At 40.3% G+C, this 25,307-nt stretch overlaps 2 protein-coding genes across 4 annotated transcripts in view; one reads left to right on the plus strand and one right to left on the minus strand.

The window, feature by feature from the left end:
- Positions 1-6,253, plus strand: part of zfyve9 (zinc finger FYVE-type containing 9) — a 112,354-nt gene extending 106,101 nt beyond the window's left edge. Inside the window, exons 17-18 of one of the 2 annotated variants that reach the window (XM_033028602.1) lie at positions 695-871; positions 3,013-6,253. In XM_033028602.1, coding sequence (XP_032884493.1) covers positions 695-871; positions 3,013-3,174 — 339 coding nt within the window. In that variant the 3' untranslated portion in view covers positions 3,175-6,253. The remainder of the gene's footprint in view (positions 1-694; positions 872-3,012) is intronic. The other variant, XM_033028603.1, reaches the window with a different exon arrangement.
- The window catches only part of cc2d1b (coiled-coil and C2 domain containing 1B), a 77,791-nt gene continuing 57,864 nt past the window's right edge, over positions 5,381-25,307 (minus strand). For both annotated transcript variants that reach the window (XM_033028605.1, XM_033028604.1), the window contains exons 13-24: positions 24,309-24,489; positions 23,758-23,927; positions 22,292-22,423; positions 20,961-21,019; positions 19,727-19,843; positions 15,398-15,471; positions 13,961-14,019; positions 13,668-13,719; positions 12,305-12,404; positions 12,010-12,100; positions 9,746-9,900; positions 5,381-6,339 (exon numbers count right to left, since the gene is read on the minus strand). In XM_033028605.1, coding sequence (XP_032884496.1) covers positions 9,772-9,900; positions 12,010-12,100; positions 12,305-12,404; positions 13,668-13,719; positions 13,961-14,019; positions 15,398-15,471; positions 19,727-19,843; positions 20,961-21,019; positions 22,292-22,423; positions 23,758-23,927; positions 24,309-24,489 — 1,164 coding nt within the window. In that variant the 3' untranslated portion in view covers positions 5,381-6,339; positions 9,746-9,771. The remainder of the gene's footprint in view (positions 6,340-9,745; positions 9,901-12,009; positions 12,101-12,304; positions 12,405-13,667; positions 13,720-13,960; positions 14,020-15,397; positions 15,472-19,726; positions 19,844-20,960; positions 21,020-22,291; positions 22,424-23,757; positions 23,928-24,308; positions 24,490-25,307) is intronic.

Genomic DNA, 25,307 nt, shown 5'->3' on the forward strand with positions numbered 1-25,307 from the left:
TAAACTTGTTCATTATGCCACCTACATTCTCTTCCAAATTGTTATATATGACAAACAGCAGGAGACCCAGTACCAATTCCTTTGTTGCAGTAGAGGACCCCACACCAATTCTTATGGCATGCCTCTGGTCCCAGGTCACCAATTTGAAAAACAACCCTCTATTATCACCTTCTAATACCTTCCTCTGACCCAATTTTGTATCTAACTGGCTAGTCTCACCTTCCAGACCATTGACCACTTCAATCACCTATCCATGTTCTCCAGGGATGCTGCCTGACCTGCTGAGTTACTCCAGCACTTTGTGTCCTTTTGTGTATTAACCATCATCTGTAATTCTTTGTTTTAACCACATACAACGATAATCCCATACTCAGTTATAGCGGATATTCAACAATAACGGACACTGTTTCCCCCCCATCCCCCATGGTCTGTTGCAATGACAATTTACTGTGGTTCCATTTCTGGTTCTGATTTTTTATTGTTTATCTTTTGGTTTTCTAAAATGAAGGCTCCAGAATTCCTTCACTAAACATCTATGCTTTTGTTCTCCTGTTCATTCATCTGTGTATGATTGGTTCAAAGCTTATTAATACTTTTATAAACTGCCTTGAGGCTTTATGTTAATGCAAATGTTCAATTTATGAATAGGATTTTATTTTAAGTAATTAAACTTGAATAATCTTTTTCTGTTAAGGTGTTCTTCCTGCGGAGTGAGGAACAGCCCAGCGATCTTAGTGACCCGGCAGATCACAGCAAACTTGCGGAGAATATGTCCAAGGCATTTTGCTTAGCACTCTGTCCTCACCTTAAACTGCTGAAAGAAGATGGAAAATCAAAACTGGGTCTTCGTGTCACACTAGATTCAGACCAGGTACTAAAGTCTAAATTTTATACAGGTGCACAACCTTTTATCCGAAAGCCTTGGGACCAGACACCTTTCGTAATTCAGAATTTGTCGGTCTTCGGAATGGAAATTTTTTAGCGTAGATTTTAATGGCTGGCTCAGTGGTAGAGTGCTCGGCTCATATCCGCAAGGTCGCGAGTTTGCGCCTTGATCCTGGCAGTTACTCGATCGCGAGTTTGAGTCTTCAATGTCGTTTTTTCTTGCAGAATAAATGTTTGTATGAAATGCAGTGTAGGAGTACTGACTGTGTGGGCAGAACTTTGGAAGTGATTGCCCACCAATCTAAAAAGCCGCTGTGTCTCCCTGTCCCTGGGATAGCAGGGGGCGATCAAACAGCACAATACCCCCCTCCCCCTCCAACTCCAGAGGAATCCGCTCCCCGATGGGCCGCTACGGCGACAAGTGGCAGTTTGCCCACAGCCCGAGCTGCACCCCCTCATCCGCCACCCCAAGAACAAGACGTACCTTGCACACCATCAGCTTCTGCCCCTACGTGTTCCTCTGGAGTTGGAGCGGGGCTGGGCTGGAGTTGCTGCTGGCTGTGGGTCTCTGGGATCTCCGTGCTTGCAGTGGGCCTGGGGGTCGGTGTCCCGTTGGTCCTGATGTCTCCGGTCACCCCCCTGGACTGGAGCTGAGACTGGGAACTGTACCGCCCTTGCCCCCTCCCTCTGCAACTGCAAACAACCCCACTCTCCTGCAAGGGCGGTACAGTTCCCGGAGGATGGCAGGTGGCCGGAGACGTCAGGACCAACAGGAACCCGCTCCCCGATGGGCCCCTACTGCGCCCCGTCATCCGCAACCCAGGTTCCTCTGTAGTTGGAGCGGGGCTGGGCTGGGCTGCTGTTGGCTGTGGGTCTCTGGGTTCTCCGTGCTTGCGGTGGGCCTGGTGGTCGGTGTCCAATTGGTCCTGACGTCTCCGGTGACTGGCACGGTCCTGCTGCAATCGCCGACGTGAAGACAGTGCAAAGCCCCCGCGCCAGTGCAATAGGCGGGGAGCTGGAGAGGGGAGGGAAGGGGTCACACACATGGCCGGGAAGCAGAGGGGTGTAGGTGGGGTGAAACTGAAGGGAGCGACAATCTGCACTGTGTATCGTGAGTCTACCATGGGAACTTTTTAAATCAGTGGGCAGGCAGCAGCATATTGTCAATTATTAACCCTCCCGTGCAATATACCCTCACCTTCTCTTTTATGAATGGGGATTTAGTTCCCCTTTCTTCGAGGACCGACCGGAGGTTCCGCTGTCACCTCTGCGGGCCGCCCTCGGTGAACGTTTTCAAGGACCTTTCTTCAAGGACCGAAAAAATGGCCGCTATTCGGAGGTTTTCGTTATTTGGATCTTCGGATAAAAGGTTGTGCGCCTGTAGTACAACATGTCAAAAAGAAAAAATTACTCTGCTATTTTTTTTAAAAACGGTCTTGTCTATGTTTTGAGTGCTTAAATTAGTGCTGGAAGTGGGGTTCAGTGTTCATGTAATCAATTAAGCTAAGTAGGTTTTGACTTTAAAATTTGAAATCTGAATTTCACAGTTCAAGTGTAATTCCTTCAAGTTTAGTAAAAGAAAACAACGCATCATTAATCGAATAGGGTCTCAACATTCCTTCCCCATTGTTAATCAAAAGCTTCTAGCGGAAAAGTTAAATGCACCTTTAATGCCCGTCCCACTTAGGAAACCTGGACGGAAACCTCTGGCGTGCGGTTCCCGGAGGTTGCAAGTGGTTGTCGGAGGTTGCAGGTAGGGAGACTGACTAAAACCTCCGGGAACCGCATGGTAACCTTGGGTGGGGCGCAAAGTCTCCAGAGGTTTCCGTTCAGGTTTCCTAAGTGGGACAGGGGCATAACACAAAGTACTAGAAGAACTCAGCTGGTCAGGCAGCTTTTGTGGAGAGAATGGATAAATGATGCTTTGGTTTGCAACCCTTCAGTCTGTCCATTCCCTCCACAGATGCTGCCGGACCCACTAAGTTCTAGCAGATTTGCCATCAGCTAGAATTGTGTATTTGTTTAGTGCAAAATGTCACATAGGGATGAGGTGTGAAGAAAATTAATTTGCATAAACTGCCTTGTTGGTGTCAACCTATTTACAAAAATCTTAATTTACTTAATCAGGTTGGATATCAAACTGGTAGCAATGGACAACCCCTCCCATCACTGTACATGAATGACCTTGACAGTGCTTTGGTTCCAGTTATCCATGGTGGAGCATGTCAGCTGAGTGAAGGGCCAGTTGTGATGGAGCTCATCTTTTACATCCTGGAGAGCTTTTCCTAGAACCATAAAAGACTTTTCCATCTTACTGGTGTGTATTGCTCTAACTGAAAACATTTGCACTTTAAACTGTTGGTATGGTAAAACTGAATTGGTGCTCCATTATTGCTGAATCTATGCACCATGGGCCACTGAGGTTAATCTAATGCAGGTCGGGTACCTGCCTTTCAACTTTCTATTAAATGTGGACTTGATCTTTTGGTTTACTGAAGCTGTTCTTAAGCATGAATTAATTTTGATTTCTCCTAGTTTACATTGTATGGATTGGCAGCATATCATTCGTCAGGATTAAGACTAGTTTGCAATTTGAAGTAAAATAAGTACACATGGTTACAATGACACTATCATAAGGACAGTGTAGAAATACCTTGACCTCAGTATCACTACTACCCTGACACAATCTGCAGTTAATCTATTTAGTTTGTATATAATGTATGTCTGAAGTTTTGAAGCACTTAACCTATGCCTTGTAAACCACATAATGGAACATTGTGGTAATCTCTAGCCATGAAATAAAGGTAGTGTATAAACAAATTATTCTAAAAATAAGATCTTTTAATGACTTTCTCAGCCATACTGCATTTCGTATCAGCTGTATTAATTGTATTTGCTGGTGCATGGGCACCTCAGGTAATATATACAGGGATCAGTATTTAAAGCCTTTATGGAAATAATCTGTTTCAATTGGGCTATTATGGGCAGTCTCCAAGTATAGAAAAGTGAACTCCTGTAAGTAATTGTAAAATGTAGTTGTTTAAAAGCCAAATACACTGTATATTTGTTTTGCATTAGAAACATTTGCGATTTGAGAATAGTTAATATAAGGTAAATAAATGTTTCTTTTATTTTTAAAAAAATGCTGTAGTATGGCTTGTTAAGAATTGGTAAATAGATGTTATAGCTTAGTTTGGCCTATTTCCTTCAATTGTATCACTGAGTGGAAATGCGGTTTTATCTTGCATATAAGACATACAGAATCATTGTACATTTAGGTGAAATGCAATTTCATTTCCTTAGTTTTTCTATTGGCAGTAGTCAAATGTGCACTTTAGAAACTGGTTACAAATAAATGGTTTCCTAATAAAACCTCATTGAATACCAATTAAGTATATCACATTAAATACACAACAGCAATAAAGTATTCTTGCATAAATCTGTATGTCTTTTTGTTGACAGTATTCTGAAGCCTTTTAGCTTTTGAGGTGTGCAACTGGTATGAGTGATTTGGGGGTAGGGGGGAAAGCTTGAACTACTGGTTAGAAAAAAATGGAAGTTGTTATTCATTAATTTAAATGCCAGCAAAATCAGTTGCATTAGGGTTGCAAAAGGAAATAAACACCATTTTTTTTAGAAAAACAGATGGACCATGTCAATGATATTTCATCAAAATAGACACCTTGGCATTAGTGTTGGCAGTTCTCAAAAAAGATTCATTTGCTCCTTGTCCACCCTTCCAAAGGACAAATCTTCAAATCAATGAATTCTTTAGATTAATTGTGAAATCATAAGTTACTTCAGCTTGTCGGTGTTTCGTTAAGAAACTTAATGTTGCTCCTGCTCTCCAACCTATCATAGACATGCAGATAGATGTTGTTTACAAAAATAGAATAACTCTGCCGGTCAGACAGCAACTCCAGAGAACATGGATAGGTGCTGTTATTTTGGGTTCAAGAAAAATATTTCTGCCTTCATAGAAAAATAGGTTCAAGAGTAGGCCATTCGGCCCTTCGAAAAATCAACCTGAAATGTCACATCTCCCTGTCCTCCAGAGATACTGCCTGACCTGCTGAGTTCACTCCAGAATGTTAAAAAAAATCTCTGACATTCCCTTTATTCTCTTCACTATTTAAAACACTTGTTTTCCCAATTTTCTAGTTCCCATGATAGGTTTCAGGCATTGAGGATGTATGTGGTTGCCCTCTTGATTTGGCAAGCTAACTAATTTGTTTCACTGATAACCAGTTCAGTTGTACAATTTGAAAGATATGCACAATGGTATTAACATGTAGTTCTAAACAGTTTTTTGTTGAAGTTTTTATCACTTCACTTCAAGTAAATTATTGATTCAAAAGAAAACCTATTTCAAAAAACAAATTGAATTGATCATCTGTTCAATAACAGCTTTACAATGTGCGAAAGGATGTGATTTGATGCATACAAGTATGATGTAATCTGTTTAAAAAATAAGTTTGAAAAGGCCAACAATCCATGATACTCTCAGCCATCTTTATTCACAGCAATTTTTTTTGCAGAATCATTATCTCAGCTGTTGAAATAAATTAAGAATTTAAAATAATTCATTTGCTTTAAAGATGGGCAACAAATCTGAATCCAAAACACCCTCATCCAAAATGAAAATGTAATTTGTTACTTGATTTTGCTCAGTAACACTGAAGCCCAGATGCTAGATTTTACATGTGGTACAACAACTCTCCAACTGTTTTTTGTTAAGAGTGCTCTTGCTACCTTTTCATTAACCTCCTTGCACCATGTCAAGTTATCATTGATTCTGCGGGATTAACAAGTAGAATGTTATAGCAACCAAGATTTTTACAAAATTAAAAATCCAAATGAAGCATAATGGTATTTAAATATGCATTTGCATTAGATTAACAGCAGCTGAGGACATTTGGAAGATTATTTACATTATTCTGAAATTTACTTTGATATAAGTTATGGCTAATTCCTGTTTTTTTTTATGTCAGGACAAAAATTGTTAATAACAATGGAAACAGGCATGCTCACTTAAATTTGAGAATTCAAAAGTCTAGGATATTTGCCATTTCAATAACAGTCAGATTCATTCTTAAGCATTTGGTTTTCAAAACAGACTAGCTAAGAAATACAAGAGTTATCATCTTGCCTGTAATTTCAAAAGTGCTTTGGAACTTTAGGCACTAAAATACAAAGAGACAGTATGGAAATTGTTAAAATGTAACATTTATCTTTAATTTATTTTCATAATTTTTTCTACATTGCCTTACTCTGACCCATTACATTAATGGCAGGTTTGTATTTGCAAGCTTTGTATTCTCAAATTTGTAGTAATGAAATACAGCATTAAACAGTATATTTCACAATATCTTTGGCTTTGTGTGCATCTGTGCATTCCAAACAGCAACAATTCATACTTGTATATTCTGTCCGTAGCAGTCGAGGTGATTTGACCTTTGAAAAAGAAAAACTCATTGCAATACTGTTTCATAATCTCGTAGTCAATTATTTTTGTGTAACGGTGTCCATGAACATTACATGAATTACTCAAATATATTTGTCGTGATTTAAGTAATACATTCTCAAACAAACCATAGTGCAAAGGAGAAAGCACATTTATCATTTAATCTGTCACTGATGCGCAAATTGCGCAGCAGGTTCAGTCACTTTAGTTGCCCCAGGACTTTACTGTTCAATTGATGCCTCCTTGGCTTCTTCCAAAATTACACCTCTTCTCAGTTTATCATTTTAAAAGGATTTGGTTGGATTTGTATGTTAATTGTATATTCAGTTTGCAATAAAAATGGTAGGACGTAGATAATTTGCAGCAATGTGCGATGCCAATTAATCTCAATAAAAAAACATTGACTGTTCAAGACTAAAAAAAATAATTTACTTTGTCTATTATTAACACTTAACATTTCCCCTTTCTATTACTCATTTGATTCTCATGCACCGCAATTAATTCCTGGTTATCTCTCTTGTTCCGTTTCATTGGTTAAGTAGCTATATTAATTCACCATTTACGTAGGTCACAGGCATTTTACTCAAGACACATCAACATTGGTATCAGAATCTGAAACAACGCAAAATGTAAGAAGTCATTGGGTCAAGCCATCTCTCCCAGCTTTCCTCCCCACACACCTTACAATCAATCCGAAGAATGACCTGCTGATTTATTCCAGCACTTTGTGTCCTTTTTGTAAACCAGCATCTGTAGTTCCTTGTTTCTACTTTAAGTTGATGGGTCATCAACCCTGAAGCAGGACTGGTCTTGACCTGTAATGTCAACGTACACCTTTTGCTTCCACTGATGATGCTTCATCTGTTGTGTTTTTGCAGCATTGTCTTTGTCCCAACTATCTTGTCATTGGACTAATGCGTAGCTCACATTTCTAGCCAGTTATAGCACACAAAAATAATCTCTGCAGTCCTGAAGGAAGGCTAAAAGTCAGGCTGCAAACAGACTCAATACCACTATATTACTATAACCTAGCTGTGCTTGATCAAATTATATATTTTTCTCCAAAAGCATTCTAATTAAGAAAACATTCATTTAAATATCCCATCAAATCTAAAGTTGTGTGAAATGACAGTGTATTTCTCAATCTTCAGCCTGCCAAGTTTTTAAAAAGCAGCTCTTGTTCTAGTTTGCAACACAAACTGGGTCATAAGTAATAGGAGTAGAATTAGGCCATTCAGCCGATCAAGTTGACTCTGCCATTCAATCATGGCTGATCTATCTTTCCTGCCATCTCCCCATAACCTCTGGCATCTATACTAATCAAGAATTTATCACTGCCTTAAAAAATATCCACTGACAGCCTCCAGTGGCAAAGAATTCCATAGATTCACCACCTCTCTGACTAAAGAAATTTATCCTCATCTCCTTCCTAAAAGAATGTCCTTTAATTCTGAGGCAATGACCTCTAGTCCTAGACATTCCCTCTCCACATCCACTCTATTCAAGCTTTTCACTATTATGTATGTTTCAGATGTCTCCCCTCATTCTTCTAAACTTCATTGAGTACAGGCCCAGTGCCGACAAAAGTTCATCATAGGTTAACCTACTCATTCCTGGGATAATTCTTGTAAACTTCCTCTGGACTCTCTCCAGAGCCAGCACATCCTTCCTCAGATATGGTGCCCAAAATTGCTCACAATATTCCAAATGCAGCCTCACCAGCGCCTTATAGAACCTCAGCATTACATCCCTATTTTTGTATACGCCCTCTTGAAATAAATGCTTGCATTGAGTTTGCTTTCTTTACTACCGATTCGACTTGCAGATTAATTTTTTGGGAATCTTGCACCAGCACTCCCAAGTCCCGTTGCACCTCCAATTTCTGGATTCTCTCCCCATTTAGAAAATAGTCTACACCTTTATTCCTACTACCAAAATGCATGACTCCACACTTTGCTACACCATATTCCATCTGCCACTTCTCTGCCCATTCTCCCGAGTCCCTGCTTTCTCTACACAACCTGCCCTTTCACCTATTTTCGTATCATCTGCAAACTTGACCACTAAGCCTTCAATCCCCTCGTCCAAATCAATAATATACAACATGAAGCGTTGCGGCCCCAGCATCAACCCCTGCTAAAAATAAACAGGCAACATACCTGATTAAATTCAAGCGTCCTCCACTTAGAGAAACACAAGTACCGTATTTCCTGGCAATGAAGACGCTATTTTCTACCCAAAAATATGGCACGAAAATTTACCTACGTCTTGGAGGCCAAAGGTTAGGTTGTTAGCCAAGAAAGATAGACTTGGCTATCCCTCAGTACAGCAACATTAAGAATGATGTTGCTGAACTGAGGGATAGCCAAGTCTATCCCTCATTGCTGGCAGCTAATGGGAAGCGGCTGTAAAAGGACAGTGCCACTAGGGGGGGTGGTGGAGTTCCTTTCACAGCGTGTGGTGAGTCTGGCCCGGGTCAGCAAGGGCAGGAGCGTTGAGAAGGAGGGGGTCGGGGATCATGCCAGCAACTCACTCACTCACCGCTGCTGCGGTGTACCGGGCGCGGAGCCACCTCATTGTGGTCGAGGGGGGGAATTAGCTCGGGTGGCTGCGAGCAGCCGCCGGGACCAGACAGTAGAACCGACCGCCACCTCAGCGCCTTCTGCCGGCCCACTCACCTCTGGTAGTGCTCTCCATCTGAACACCCCTCTCCAGCCGCTCGCCGGCCTCGCTCATGTAAGCCGCTTCCCGCAAATCTTTAAATTCCGACGGGGAGGGAAGTAGCTCGGGTGGCTGCGAGCGGCCGGCAGGACCTGACAGTGAGGGAACCCCAGCTCAAAAGCAAAGATCATAGAGTGTAGCGGGTCAGCGGGCGATGGATAATAGGACAGCAGGGGGTGGAGCTTTTTCCCGGCCACAATGCGGTGGCTCCGCACCTGGAGCGCCGCGGCAGCGGTGAGTGAGTGAGTTGCTGGCATGATCCCCGACCCCCTCCTTCTCAACGCTCCTGTCCGTGCTGACCTGGGCCAGACTCCCCACATGCTGTGAAAGGAACTTTCCCCCCAATTGGTCTCTTGAACTAGTATGGTCATTCAATAAGATTCAACTTGTCCCGTGTGCTCCCATTTTTCCCACCATCTCTCCACCTGCCGTCACCCTCCACCCCCGCCCACTCATTCAGAATGGAGGAGATCTGGAAGCCTTGAGCAAATTGAATTGTTACTTTCTTTATTTTCATTTTTTATTTTTTTGAGCGTGAGAAATTCTATGTCCCGCCAGCCTTTTTTCAAAATTTAGCAAATGGGGGTGTGGCTTTGACACAGGTGCGTCTTCATTGCCGGGAAATACGGTAGTTAATTACACTGTATTGTACTCTTCATACCTCCAAATACTCACTTTGAGGAAAAATGATCTGCATGTTTTCAGCTGTTAGTTGGATCCATTGTCAGCCACTTTTCTGTTATAGTTTGCATATCTTGGCCGTGGAGTGGTTCTCTGATCCTAACTTTCACTTCTAGTCGCCCACCAGTTGATTTTCTGCCATCAAAAATCTAAGAACAAATGTGAGCTTCAGTACGCAATATGATAAAAAAATCTATTATAACTTTGCAACTTAAAATATGGCAGAATGTGAAAAAATTGCAACATCACATGCCCCAACTTAGCTTTAGAATTAATACCATCTGAAATGTTATGAATAGGTATAGGAAGGAACTGCAGATGCTGGTCTATGGAACTAGGCAGTAATAAGAATGGCAAGAGGTTTAAAGACTTTTTGGAAAAACTCTAGAAACTCAATAATATAAAACCTCCAGTTCTAAATCCATAAATACAGAACTTAGTCAATTCACACAATGCAAATAATCAATTCAGCATCCACCAAGACTGTGGCAGAACACAATTATCACCACTGTACACTCAATTGCATTACTCCTGCTGAGACTTTCCATTCACTATCTAGCAAACTAAATACTGGAACTACCTACATGAGTAAATCAGATAGCGAGCGTTCAAGAACATAAGAAAATAGCAGGTGCTCCTCAAGACTGCCACTGCAAAATAATTGCAGTTGATCTACGCTAGTCTCAGTTTCTCTTGTGTCAGTTTCTCATAACCTTTAATTCCTTCATCTTTCAAATGTTCATCCATATCCACCTTAAATATATCTAATGATCTGACCTCCACATTTCTCAGGGATAGAGAATTCATCATCCTTTAATCCCAGTGAAGAAGGGCAGTCAAAGTGCACAGCATGGTGTAGATCAGTCATGGATATGGGCAGAGAAATGGCAGATGGAATTAAACCTGAGCAAGTGTAAGGTATTGTACTTTGAGGGGTCAATATTAAGGGACAAGTATAGAAATCCTTAACAGCACTGTTGAACAGGGGGAATCTTGGGGTTCAAGTCCCTGAAAGTGGCTATGGACTTGACAAGTAGATAGTGCTAAAAGCCATATGGTATGCTTGTCTTCATTAGTCAGGGTATGGAGTAAAACAGTCAAGAAATCATGCTGCAGCTGCATGTGCAGTATTGTGTGCTTTCTGGTTGCCCCATTGCAGGAATAAGAATGTGGAGGTTTAGGAGAGGGTGCACAAGTTTACCTGGATTAAATAGTATTAGCTATAAAAAGAGCTTGGATAAACTTGGATTGTTTTCTCTGGAGTGCCAGAAGCTGAGGGAAGACTTGAGAGAAGTTTATAAAATGATGAGGCATGGACAGGATAGACAGTCTGCACCTTTTTCCCCATGGTGGAAATATCGCAGACTAGAGGGCATAACATTAAGGTCACAAAAGAATGTTTAGATGTGTGGGGCAAGTTTTATTTACACACAGAATGTGCTGCCAGGGACGTGGTGGAAGCAGAAACGATGGTGACATTTAAAAGGCTTTTGGATGGGCAGCTGAACATGCAGGGATATGGCGCACATGTAGGCAGAAGGGATTAGTTTAATTTGGCATCCTGTTCAGCAGACATTGTGGGTCAAGGCCCGTCCATGTGCTGTACCATTCCAAGTTCTATGTTCTTTCCTCAGAGAAGACATCTCTCTTTGAATTGTGTATTGTTGATGTCCTTACTATTTTTTTTTTTGTTTTGTTTCATTCCACATATGTTTTGTAATCTGCTTACTAAATTTTGTAAGGCGTCATTGAGAGTCCTTTGAAAGGCGCCCATGAGTATAATGTATAATAATAATAATTTCTACACAGTGAGTTGTCGAAAGCCGATCAAGCTGAATGAATGCTGCTCCATTATACTCAAGAAGCTTGAGCTGACCCTGTATAATGCAGAATTTTCAATTGGCCATTTCCTTTTTATTGTTTATTCCCTCTATCACTGAAGCTGCATGGCAGAAGTGTTCGCCATCTGCACTGTGTACTGTACTATTCATCTACGGTTTTTCAAAAAAGTTTACAAACACAAGAACTCCACCTCCCAGAGGGACCCGAGCAGTCCACAATGGGAACTGAATCACCTGCAACTTCCCTCCCAAGAGAACACATTTCAGAGATATAGAATACACTACCATTCCTTCAACAACGCTGGGTCAAATACCTGGAATTTCCTATCTAATAGCACTACAGAAGTAGCTTCACAACATAGATACAGCTGGTCAAGAAGGTGGTTATGTTGGAATATAGCAAATTAAGTACCTTACCTCCATAATTTCTCTGACTTCACATTCAGTTTCTAGCTTGTCCAGTTTTAGATGTGTAGATCCAACTGGTTTGTCACTCCTGAAAAATCCACTGCAAAACAGTTAAATCTTCTGTGACACAATTTTCGAAAACAATGCAATACCTAGCCCAAGTTAAAGTACTAAAATATGGAACTGCACTCAGAACAGAACCAGCATTAGACCAAATGAAAGAATGAACATTATAAAGCTGCTTTCAGAGAAGAAAGAAATAACCATGAAATTACTATAGGTAATATGCTATTGGGATTCTTACCCCTTATGAAATAGTTCAAATTTAATTCCTTTGGTCTGAATAATTCGTTTGAACCCACGATGATTTCTGTTAATAATGAGCATAAATCTCTCATTATATTCTGGAAGAAAAAATAATTATTGTAAAAATAGACACAGACATTGCTGTTTAGTTAAAACACAACAAAGCGCTGAAAGCTAGAGTCAAGAGTGTTTTATTCTCATATGTCCTGAAAAGGAACAATTAAATTCTTACTTGCAGAAGCACGACATGTATGTAAACATAGTAATCTGTAAACTATTATATAAACTACTATATCTATTATATAATGGGTGAAACAGATGTGCGACCACAAACAAGAATGTTTTACAACATTGTAAACATACAAAAGCAAATCTGCATTTAGCATTGAGATTAAGAAAAATGTCTTCAACCACAGGGTAGTGATTCTTTACAACTCGCTAGCCCAGATACTTGCTCAAGTTTTGAGAACATTCAAAACTGAAGGCAATAGTTTCTAAGATTTATAGATATGGGAATAGAGTGACATAATAGAGGTAATGCAGTTCCACCACTGTCTTATTGAATGGATGAGCCGACTTGAGAAACACAGGGATTATATGCTCTTTCTATTTGTTCTTATTACTGAATGCAATACCATAAAAGTTGGCAAAACTGAATTCTTTGTACTTTTAACGCGAAAATTAAGAGATTGTTTTCTTTTTGAGAAAATATCTTCCAAATTACAAGGGGTGCAGTGGTAGACTTGCTGCCCTACAGTGCCAGAGACCCGGGTTCGATACTGACTACAGGTAGGTGCTGTATGTACGGAGTTTGTACGTTCTCCCCATGACCTGCGTGGGATTTCCTCGAGGATCGCCGGTTTCCATCCAAATTCCAAAGACGCACAGGTTTGTAGGCTAATTGGCTTGATTAAATTGTCCCTAGTGTATGTATTATAACGCTAGTGTGCGGGGATCACTGGTCAGCACAGACTTGGTGGGCTGAAGGGCCTGTTCCCCTGCTGTACCCCTAAATTAAATTGTGACAGCAACATCTTTCAAGAACTGCCTAAAAAGATCAAGATAAAGGGAAGTTTTCAACAGAACAAACTATATATTTATGATTCAGTCTCTGAATTTGGTTCCATTGACAATTAAGCCAGGCACTAAACCTGCACAACGAAATGTTAACTGTTGAAAAAGTTATAAACTTAGGTAACAACAAAGTAGAAAAGCATTACTGAAAACCTTTGAGTTTGTATTATAGATCCATAAAAAATATTTTTTCATGCTACACATTCAGAATATTAATATATTTAAACTATGCTGATATTAATATAAAACATTTTTCCAAAAGATGAACAAAGTTATGTTTCGTATACCTGGACAATTGGTATTCTTTATCACCATTGTTTTGTTACGTTGGGCTTGGTCCTGTTTAAAAAAATATGTAGTATTCAACCTATAATTTATCATTTATACTATTTACTTGTGAATATAAAAATTTAAAAAAAGATTAATATTAGTGTTCACTTAGTTAAATTATATTTATAAATTCAAGATGATTAACAGTGCAAATTGTGCAGCACTTTCTGGGTTTAAATGTAATTTTATAAATAGAGCATGTTTCTTATAGGATTATATGTCTATATATTTGATAAAAAAGTTTACTCACTGCACTAGGATATTGAAATTCAAACTTTACAAATGCATCAAGGTCATGTGCAGCCACACCTGTGCAAAATAACATAAGTTTTGTATCCAAATAAAAATTAGTCCCTATCTTTGACACAACATAGAAAAATAAATTCCATGTAGATGAGGCCCTCAAACATATCTCCTCGGTACCCCGCAGCTCCACCCTTGCTCCCCTTCCCTCTAGTCGCCACAGGGACAGAGACCCCTAGTCCTTACCTTTCAGCCCATCAGCCGTCGCATACAACACATAATCCTTATACATTTTCGCCACCTTGAACGGGATCCCACCAATAGTCACATCTTCCCATCTCCACCCCTTTCTGCCTTCCGCACAGACAGTTCCTTCCACAATTCCCTGGTTGATTCATCCCTTTTCACCCAAACTACCCCCTCCCCAAGTACCTGCCCCTGCAACCGCAGGAGATGCAGCACCTGTCCCCATACCTCCTCTCTTGACTTTGTCCAGGGACTCTGACAGTCCTTTCAGGTTAGGCATATGTTCACTGGCACATCCTTCAACCTCATCTACTGTATCCGTTGTCCAAGACGTGGACTCTTATACATTGGCGAGACCAAGCGTAAACTGGCCGATCGTTTCGCTGAACACATTCGCTCAGACAGCCTGGATCTACCTGATCTCCCAGTTGCCAAACACTTCAATTCCCCTTCCCATACTGACCTTTCTGTCCAAGACCTACTCCATTGTCAGAGTGAGGCTAAACACAAATTGGAGTAACAGTATCTCATATTGCGCTTGAGCAGCTTACAACCCAAGTGGTATGATATTGGTTTCTCTACCTACTACTGCATTCCCTTTCTCTCCATCCCTCCCCCACCCAAGTTGTACCAGCTTCTCCTTCTCACCTAGCAAACAGCTACCAATAGCCTGTTTCCTTCATCGTTGTTATATCTCAAGTCTCTGTGAGGAAAAGGTGTTATCTTACCCATTCTTAAACTGTGGCCCCTGGTTCTGGACTCCCCCAGCATCGAGAACATGTTTCCTGCCTCTAGCATGTCCAAACCCTTAACAATCTTATATGTTTCAATAAGATCCCCTCTAATCCTTCTAAACAAAAGTGTATACAATCCCAGCCGCTCCATTCTCTCAGCACATGACAGTCCCGCCATCCCGGGAATTAACCCTGTAAACCTACGCTGCACTCCCTCAATAGCAAGAATGTCCTTTCTCAAATTAGTGGACCATAACTGCAGGCATCGCACAAGGTCAGGATCGAACCAGGATCTTTGGTGCTTGGAGCCCATCTTATTTATCTGGCTGAACAAAACACTTGTTAAAAAGGGATAAAATATTTTGCCTTGTTTTTCCACAAACAGTTGTTGCTACTGATTACTGAGTTTATCATCATACACATTATCAGCCTCAAGAATTCTGTGGAGCCCTACCTTGTCTTACCTGAAGGAGCAGGGAGATTTATTCCTTTTACGATAATGACAAGCATTTCAGTACTACTGATATCTGAAAATATCCTGTAACAGATATTTTAATCCAATTAACAGGTTTTTCCAACATTAGTAACTTGTGCATAAATGACAAGAGGACAACTTAAAACTTAATCAAATAGACAAAGAGGAACAGGCAATAGTACAAAAGAACAATATGAATACTAACTTTTTACCTTTTTTAATTGCAATTATTTTGAATCTTTAACCCACAAATTAACAATACTTTTATTCCGAGATACTCATTAAAATGTCTCTCTTTGAACATGCTTTATGGTTCATTGGCAAAATCTTGTTTGATCATGATCTATAGAGGTTCAGATGCATTTAATGTATTGTATGACAACAAGCTATTTGGTAGTGCCCTGAAAAAACAGGATGCTATATGGAGATTGTCACGTGAAGTGGGGTAGAATACCTGCAACATGCAAATCACCACAAAATACCTCACGAGGAAGGAAATTTAAAGAAAACTGGAGTAAAAAGGGGAAAGTATTATTTGTACAATTTAAAAAACTTATTTAGAACCAAAATACAGATTTAAATGGTACTTTCCCATGTCAGAAAATTAAATAATTATAGAATGATTTATGTTCTTTGAAGCACAAGAAACCGCAGATGCTGCTTTACAAAAAAAAAGACAAAAAAAAGTTCTGGTGTAACTCAACGGGTCAGGCAGCATCGCTGGAGAACATGGATAAGTTGCATTCCAAGTCGGGACCCTTCTCCCGACCTGAAATGTCACCTATCTATGTTCTCCAGAGATATTGCCTAATTCATTGAGTTACTCCAGCATTTGTGTCTTCAATAACCCTCATTTTTTAAACTTAACATGGACCATTTTGTTTTCGTAAACGTGAAAGGTCATGTGATGATTAGTCATGGACTATCAGTTTAATTCTCAGGCATCTCAATGTCTATTTCTATTACCTCTGCCCCAAACATTATATTCTTATCCCAATATTGTACTCACCTATATTGGAATTAAGTGAAAGAAAGCGTTTGTTTCCCAAAAACCTTATTCTGAAGTGCAGTGCTGCCAAAGCTACAGTGCATTCAGAAAGTATTCAGACCCATTCACTTTTCCACATTTTACGTTACAGCCTTATTTTAAAATAGATTAAATTCATTTTTTATCATCAATCTACACACAATATCCCATAATGAAGAAGCAAAAACAGGTGTTTAGAAATGTTTGCAAAGTAATTAAAAAGAAATAACTGAAATATCACATTTACATAAGGATTCAGACCCTTTGCTATGACACTCAAAATTGAGCTTAGGTTCATTCTGTTTCCATTGATTATCCTTGATATGTTTCTACAACTTCATTGGAGTCCACCAGTTAAATTAAATTGATTGAACTTCCGAGACAGGATTGTGTCGAGACACAGATCTGGGGTAGGGTATAAAGCAATGTCTGCAGCATTGCAGGTCCCGAAGAGCACAGTGGCCTCCGTCATTCTTAAATGGAAGAACTTTGAAACCACCAGGACTTGCCATAGAGCTGGCCGCCCGGCCAAACTGAGCAATCGGGGGAGAAGGGCCTTGGTCAGTGAGGTGACCAAGAACCAGATGGTCATTTTGACAGAGCTCCAGAGTTCCTCTGTGGAGATGGGAGAACCTTCCAGAAGGACAACTATATCTGCAGCACTCCACCAATAAGGCCTTTATGGTAGAGTGGCCAGACGGAAGCCACTCCTCAGTAAAAGGCACATGACAACCCGCTTGGAGTTTGCCAAAAGGCACCTAAAGGACTCTCAGACCATGAGAAAGAAGATTCTCTAATTTGATGAAACCAAGATTGTACTCTTTGGCCTGAATGCCAAGCGTTACATCTGGAGGAAACCAGGCACCGTTCATCACCTGGCCAATACCATACGTACGGTAAAGCAAAGATGAACGGAGCAAAGTACAGAGAGATCCTCGATGAAAACCTGCTCCAGAGCGTTCTGGACCTCAGACTGGGGCGGAGGTTCACCTTCCAACAGGACAACGACCCTAAGCACACAGCCAAGACAACGCAGGAGTAGCTTTATGACAAGACTGTGAATGTCTTTGAGTGACCCAGCCAGAGCCCGGACTTGAACCCGATCGAACATCTCTGGAGGGACCTGAAAATAGCTGTGCATCGACACCCCCCATCCAACCTGACAGCTTGAGAGGATCTGCAGAGAAGAATGGGAGAAATTACCCAAATGCAGGTGTGCCAAGTTTGTAGCATCATACCCAAAAAGCCTTGAGGCTGTAAAGGGTCTGAATACTTATGTAAATGTGATATTTCAGTTATTTCTTTTTAATTACTTCTAAACACCTGTTTTCACTTTTTTATTATGGGGTATTGTGTGTAGATTGATGATAAAAAAAAATTTTTTAATCCATTTTAGAATAAGGCTGTAACATAACAAAATGGGGAAAAAGTGAAGGGGTCTGAATACTTTCTGAATGCACTGTATGCGATGCTTAGCATTATTTACCCTCTTGAACATTTCTTAGTCTATTATTCATTCAAACTGCTAAAACAATAAATGAAACCATGTTGGCATTATGGCCCAGAAAGCACATCAGCACTTCTACTTCCTCAATAAGAACACATACGCCAGGCTGTTGTACATCGACTACAGTTCGCATTCAACATGATCATCCCCTCCAAACTTATCAAACTCAGAATTTGTTCCTGCTCAATCCTATGCGATTGGATCCTCAACAGACCCCAATCAATACAAATCGGCAACACTACCTTCTTAATAACCAACAACACAGGGGCATCGCAACAATATGTGCACAGTGCGCTGCTCCACTTTCTCTATATCAACGACTGTATAGTCCTATGCCATCTTTGAATTCATCAATGACACCACCGTTGATGAATAACAGGTAATGATGTCAAAACGCAGGAGGGAGATTGATAATCTGAATGTATGGTGCCAGTACAACAATTTTGCCATCAACGTTAATAGTGCCAAGGAGCTGATTATTGGCTTCAGGTAGAGAAAGCCACGGATCTATGAATCTGCCTTCATCGACGGAATGGTGATAGAGGAAGTCAACAGCTTCAAGTTGCAGGGCATGCACATCCCTGGAAATATGTCCTGAGCCTAACAATTGTTGGAGGGAATGTTTAACATGTACCCTAAATCTGGCTTCCATGTGGGGCCCTGTTGCCCTCTTAATTACGGCTCAGTTAGGGACAGGCACAAAGAACTTCTTGAGGAGCAGTGGTGAGTTTCTCAAACAAGTCAGTTTATTCAAGGCCTTAACAGTGTGCACTGTAAAAACAAAGATTCCAAACTGTCTCAAAGATTTGTAACACCCACAGCATTTTTATATTCCTATGACACAATGATTACCTGTGGATTTTACACCTTTGAAATAATTTACCATTGATCAACGTTTAACCTCCTGTTTCCTGTCACTTCCACTTCCCCCAGTCACAATAGGGAAAGAGTCCCCCTAGTCCTCACCTTTCACCCCCTCAGCCTTTGCATATAGTACATAATCCTCTGACATTTTTGCCACCTTCAATTGGATCTCGCCACTAGTCACATCTTCCCATCTCCACCCCCTTTTGCTTTCCGCAGAGACCATTCCCTCTGCAGCTCCCTGGTTAACTTATCCCTTTGCACCCAAACCACCCCCTCTCCAGGTACTTTCTACTGCAACTGCAGGAGATACAATACATGTCCCCATACCTCCTCCCTCAACTCCATCCAGGGACAGATGTTCACTTGCACCTCCTCCAACCTCATCTACTATGGCTGGTGTTCTCGGTGTGGACTCGAATATATCGGCGAGACCAAGCAGATACTGGGCGACCGATTTGCTTAACACCTGCACTCCATCCGCCTTAGCCTAAGCGATCTCCCAGTTGCCAAACATTTTAACTCCCATTCCCACTCCCATACTGACCTTTCTGTCCTGGGCCTCCTTCATTGTTATAGTGAGGCCACACGCAAATTGGAGGAACAGCACCTCATATTTCGCTTGGGCAGCTTACAACCCAACGGCATGAATATTGATTTCTCTAACTTCAAGTAATCCTTGCATTCCCTCTCTCCCCCACCCTAGTCCTCTTGCTAATTTCACTATTTGTATTCCTTCGTTATTACCTCGTCCCCAAACAACTATGGACCATGGTGACCATTTAAGAATTTCCTACAGCAAACATCGTCAGACATGGTCTTTTCAGCTTCAATAATCACACATGAAGATTCAAAGATCAAATTTACTTTTTAACCTAAAATGTTGGGATTCAAAAATCTACAAAAGCAGAGATCCATACCGTACAATTTTAAAGGTCCTCTCCTCAAAATGGTATTTTGGTGGATCCAAGCCTTGAGATTGGCCAAGTTTAAGGATTTCAAGATTTTTCTTACAATCACCAGCCATCTTTTCAAATCTGCAAAAATAGTAATGTACATTTCCACATGTTTTATATGCAACTAGTAGTGACATTTCCTTGAATTTCCAGTTGTCAGCGCAAGATACTTCATGCGAGGATACTGTTAAACCAACATGGGTATGCACAGCGAGTCGGAAACTTTTAGATATAATTTCTTTCATGTTTTTATTGAAGGAATTACTTTATGGGTAGTTCTTGATTAGATACAGATCTGCATTTTTAATTACATGCTCCAAAATGTGTAAACTTGCTAAAAGCTAGATCTATGGTGTTTACGACTGGCAATCTAGAGTTACTCAAGACGTCCATGTACAACCTCCTGAAGGTCATGGCGAATGCAAAGAAATATTTCCAGACTAAGCTGGAGTCACAGACCAACGCTCCACTGCTGTGGCAGGGCGTGCATGCTATCACTTCCAACAAGATGAAACCAGATAGCATAAATGGCAACAACTCATCACTTCCAGATAAGCTCATGCTTTGAGTCATACTTTGAAAGGTAAAACAATAACAATGACACACCTGCAACAGTCCTTGATGACCCTGTGCTCTCAGTCTCGGAGGCTGATGTAAGAGCATCAAGAAGCTGAATCCACACACATTGTCAAGTCCTGTGTTTGGCGTTCAACACAATCATCCAATCCAAACTCATCACCAAGCTCCAAGACCTGGATCTCTGTACATTCCTTTGCAACGGTAGCCTGGACTTCACATCGGCAGACCGTGCGGATTCCTTCTCACTGACCATCAACACTGGTGCATCTCAGGGCTGTGCACTTACCGCCTTGCTCTACTCTCTTTACACCCATGACTTTGCAGCCTAACACTGCTCCAATGCCACCTACAAATTTGTCACAACACTTCTGTTGTTATCCAAATCAATGGAAGTGATGAAACAGCTAACAGAAGAGAGAATACTCAGTTGAGTTGTGGGCAACAACAAACCTTCGCTCAACGTTAAAAAAAAAGTGTAATTTATGTACGATTTATATTCTATGTGTTGCCCGAGTCCATGTTGCTATGATGCTCTGGCAATAAAAATGTTCATTGTTCCTGTATCTCATCTGTGTATATGGCAATAAACTTAACTAGACAAGACAATGTTTGCACTTACTTTGTAGTCTCCGCCAGATTACCAAGGTGCGTAAATTGTTTGGAATATGACATACATTTCTAGATTTAAAAGAAGATTTAATTATCAATTATGGAAGGAAAAGGTTATCAGGGAATACAAACAAGGCCAAAATATGTCTGTAATAATGAAATTCTAGTATCATAATTCAGAATACTTCCATTAAACACTCCAACAGGGGTAATATGTGTTTTAAAAATTGTTGACATTCTGCATACAATATCATATTTTTTTATCATCTTTAGAGTTTAGAAAAATGTGAAGTTATAGAAACATAGAAAATAGGTGCAGGAGTAGGCCATTCGGCCCTTCGAGCCTGCACCGCCATTCAATATGATCATGGCTGATCATCCAACTCATTATCCTGTACCTGCCTTCTCTACATACCCCCTGATCCCTTTAGCCACAAGGGCCACATCTAACTCCCTCTTAAAGATAGCCAATGAACTGGCCTCAACTACCTTCTGTGGCAGAGAACTCCAGAGATTCAACACTCTCATTGAATTGTACAAAACTGTTGTGGTTTTGACAGGGATGATATTTCCCTTGGCTCAGGTTTCACAAACCAAGGGTCACACTACTAAAACTCAAGGCAGGAAATCTCTTCATCCCAAGGGTAGTGATTATTCTGAAATCTCTACACAATAGAAGCATAGAGTCTCAGTGGCTGCATACATTCCACACAGATTAATACATATCTGGATATTAAGGAAATCAAGGGATTGGGGTCAGTGCAAGGAAATTATGCTGAAATAAAAGAATAGCAATTTTTTTTTCAGTAGTGGGGAAGCCTACTCCTGCTTCCATTCATATTTATATTTTATTCCTCTTGCCTTTATTCCCATTGGTAAAATGTATATTTTGATGTTTCTTTACAAAACAGTGTAGCATGGATCTTGATTCCAATTTATCTGGTGGACAACACCCAGCTTTATTCACTCATGCATTTTCTTCCATCAAATTAAATAACTGAAGTTCTTTCAGAATCTGATTGGATGAGTAGCAAACTCATACTCTGGACGGGGTGGGAGATTGCAACCTTCACGTGGTCCGCCCTGTTTCGACAAATGCAATCAACCCGGTGTGCACAATCAAATAGAACAAGTTGTCCTACAACTTTAGGCTGTGCACGCCATACGCAAGAAGAAGAATCCTCTGGGCAACAGGGGACAACTGGTATCGTAGATGCTTCAGGAGCCATATACCCATCCATTGACGGACAAACAAGAATAGGTCAACCTGTTATGTCATTTGCAATATTCTAAATAACTTGTACTCTTTATGTTTGCACTACACTGACCAATATCAAATACCTCATACTGTTCTTTCAGAAGGTTTGTAAGGCGTGTGTATACTTCTTCTATCTTTGATGAAATCTGCACATCTTTATGATGGATTATTATAAAGTCATTGTCATCTTCTTCATCCTCAGGGGGTGAAGGAACCTGCAAAAAGAGAAAATAAAAGTGCTATGCCCTGAATGCTTATTGTAGCACATGCACCAAAAAAGAAAATATACTTGATGACTGCCTTCGTTATAGCTTATAATCTTTTTTGTTCCCTTCTTTTTTCTTTGTAGTATCATTCCAAAATAGTTTAGTTTAGTTTAGAAATACCGCACGGAAACAGGCCCTTCGGCCTACCGAGTCCGCGCCGACCAGCGATCCCCGCATACTTACACTATCCTACATGCTCCAGGGACAATTTACAATTATACCAAGCCAATTAGCCTATAAACTTGTATGTCTTTGGAACATGGGAGGAAACTGGAGATCCTGGAGAAAACCAATGCAGGTCATGGGGAGAACTTCGTACAGACAAGCACCCGTAGTCAGGATCGAACCTGGGTCTCTAGCGCTGTAAGGCAGCAAGTCAATTGCTGCGCTACCGTGCCGTCTGATTCAAATACATTCATATACAGCTGATGTAGAGGTCTTTACAGCACTTCACAGGATGAAAATAGTTTACTAATCTCCAGAGAGAATAAAAACAAAGTTAAGCTGAAAGAAGATAGCAAAGTAATATGTCTGAAAAAGGGTTCTGACCCAAAACGCACTTATCCACGTTCACCTGAAATGCTACCTGACCCACTAATTTTTCCAGCACTATCTGGAAACCAATATCTTCAGTTCCTCGTTTCTAATACGTTTTGCCCATGTTTTCCAAAGGATAATGAAATATGAAGATCACCAACTTGATGAAAATGGAGATGAAAGACATTAGAAATCTGAAGGCTGTGAAATACGAGCTGTGATGTATAATTGGAAATTATTAGACAAATGGTGCAACTTCATGAAAGTATTTGAATATAAAATTCCGGATCTCAAATTCCTACTAATTCCTGCTTGCTGCAGGCACCCTACATGAACAAATTGAAGGTGGCATGTATTACTATCCTCAGATCCTTTTACTTACTGCATAGTATTACAATTGTAATTACAAACTGTAATTGTGTCCTTTCTTACTATCAGTTCCACCCACAGATACTGCTTAACCCACTATCTCTAGCAGTTTGTTTTTGACCAGCTTTCAACATCGGCAGTCCCTTGTGTCTCCATTTTCCAACCTATCCCAGTCGTTGAAACACCTTTTGTGTTTGGTGTCATCCATATACTTAGACAGTTTAAGAAGGGAATATCACACAATGGGATCCAGGGAGTGAATCCAGCCTGGGTTAAATTCCAGATTTTATCCCTTATTATTATGAACTATGTTAGAAAGGACATTGTTGTAATGGAAAGAAGTTAATCTACAATCCTGTTCATCAGCTTTGCCTAACCTTGGAAATATCAATTGCTTGTCCACTTTCAACAGCTAAAATCATTGGATCAAAGCCTTTGGCAGTTCGAAATAATTTTTTTGCTTGTTCCAAGTTCTTCTTTTGTTTTGCCTGCAAAGCAGCTTTCATGTACTGCTTCTTTCGTTTCTGAAGAAATTCCAGTTGTTGTGCTGCAGAAAAAAACAGATGAAATATTATATCACTGAGAATGTGTGGTCTCTAAATATAAGAAATATAATTACAATTACAATGGAGAGTTAAAACTCTGGAATCTGCAATTTTCATTCAAACACTATTTGAATGGATTTCCATTAAACAACATCTGGCAACAAATCCCTGCTCCTCAGCTGAATTCTTTATCTAACACATGAAACATGACAATGCAACATGCCAGAAGTATTCGGTAAGGCAGGCAGCAGCAATTTATTCACGTCATTTAGTGACCGCGTTTGGTTCACATAAAAGCCCAGCTTTACAGTGGAGCATCTCTATTCATTTAACTCTCTACACTTTAATTATATGTAGCTTGGATGAGTAAAGAGAAAACATACCGATTGTACTTTGCTGAATCAGGTGATCTTTTGGCACTGGCCTTTTTATAGGCTTGGGGGACTGGCTTTCCTCAGATGCAGCTGGCAAGGTCAGAGCCGGCCCAGCTGGCTGCACGACTTGGTCTGGGAGTTTTGCTGGTCTCTTTGCAACTGGGGGGTGAACAGATTGAGGAGTTCCACTCTAAGGTAAAACACATAAAAATGTAAAATGTTCAGATACATTAAAAAGGAAATATTTGGGTGAATTCAATTCTGCAAAATGAGCAAGATGATATTTCTATAGAAATGAAGAAATACAGAATTTTTAAACACCGTATAGTCCATTCTTCAGCATCCGAACATCTTCGTACTATATAAATTTAATTGAACGCAGTTAACAATGGATGCACAAGAATAATTCATAGCAAGACAAATCTAATCTAATTCTTTGAAACAGATATGAAAATGGAGCATCAAGCCCATCAAATTCTGACATAGTGCACTCTACACATAGTAATATTATGTAGTTCAATAGGAGACAAAAACCCTAAAACAAACGCACAATAAATAACTACTGCCAAGTAAATATCCATCCATTCTATCTATCTATCTATCAATCATTATCTATTCTAATCAATCAATCAACCTATTCTAATCAATCCATCAATCTATCTATTTTAATCAATCAATTAATCTATCTATTCTAATCAATCAATCATTATATCTATATAATTAAAAGTCTCATCTTGACCACTTCCTGTCTGCGCTGTATATTGATTAAAAAAATAAAAAAAGCTACCCTGTATCTCTGTGATTTTTGGCCATCTTACTCACAGTCCTCCTCCGCTGTGCCAGCCCCGAGGATTTTTCCCATCGATTAAATTTTTTAAAATGAGTATTTAAATAACCTAGAGATCAGCTGATTGGTCCTCTCGCCTGTCAATCACCGCGATGAAAGTAACGCCCCTTCCGGGGGGACAGGACTATAAAACCCTGGATGCCTGGACGCGAGTCAGTCAC

Source organism: Amblyraja radiata, chromosome 10 (genome assembly GCF_010909765.2).
Source record: "Amblyraja radiata isolate CabotCenter1 chromosome 10, sAmbRad1.1.pri, whole genome shotgun sequence".
In the NCBI taxonomy this organism is placed as follows: Eukaryota; Metazoa; Chordata; class Chondrichthyes; order Rajiformes; family Rajidae; genus Amblyraja; species Amblyraja radiata.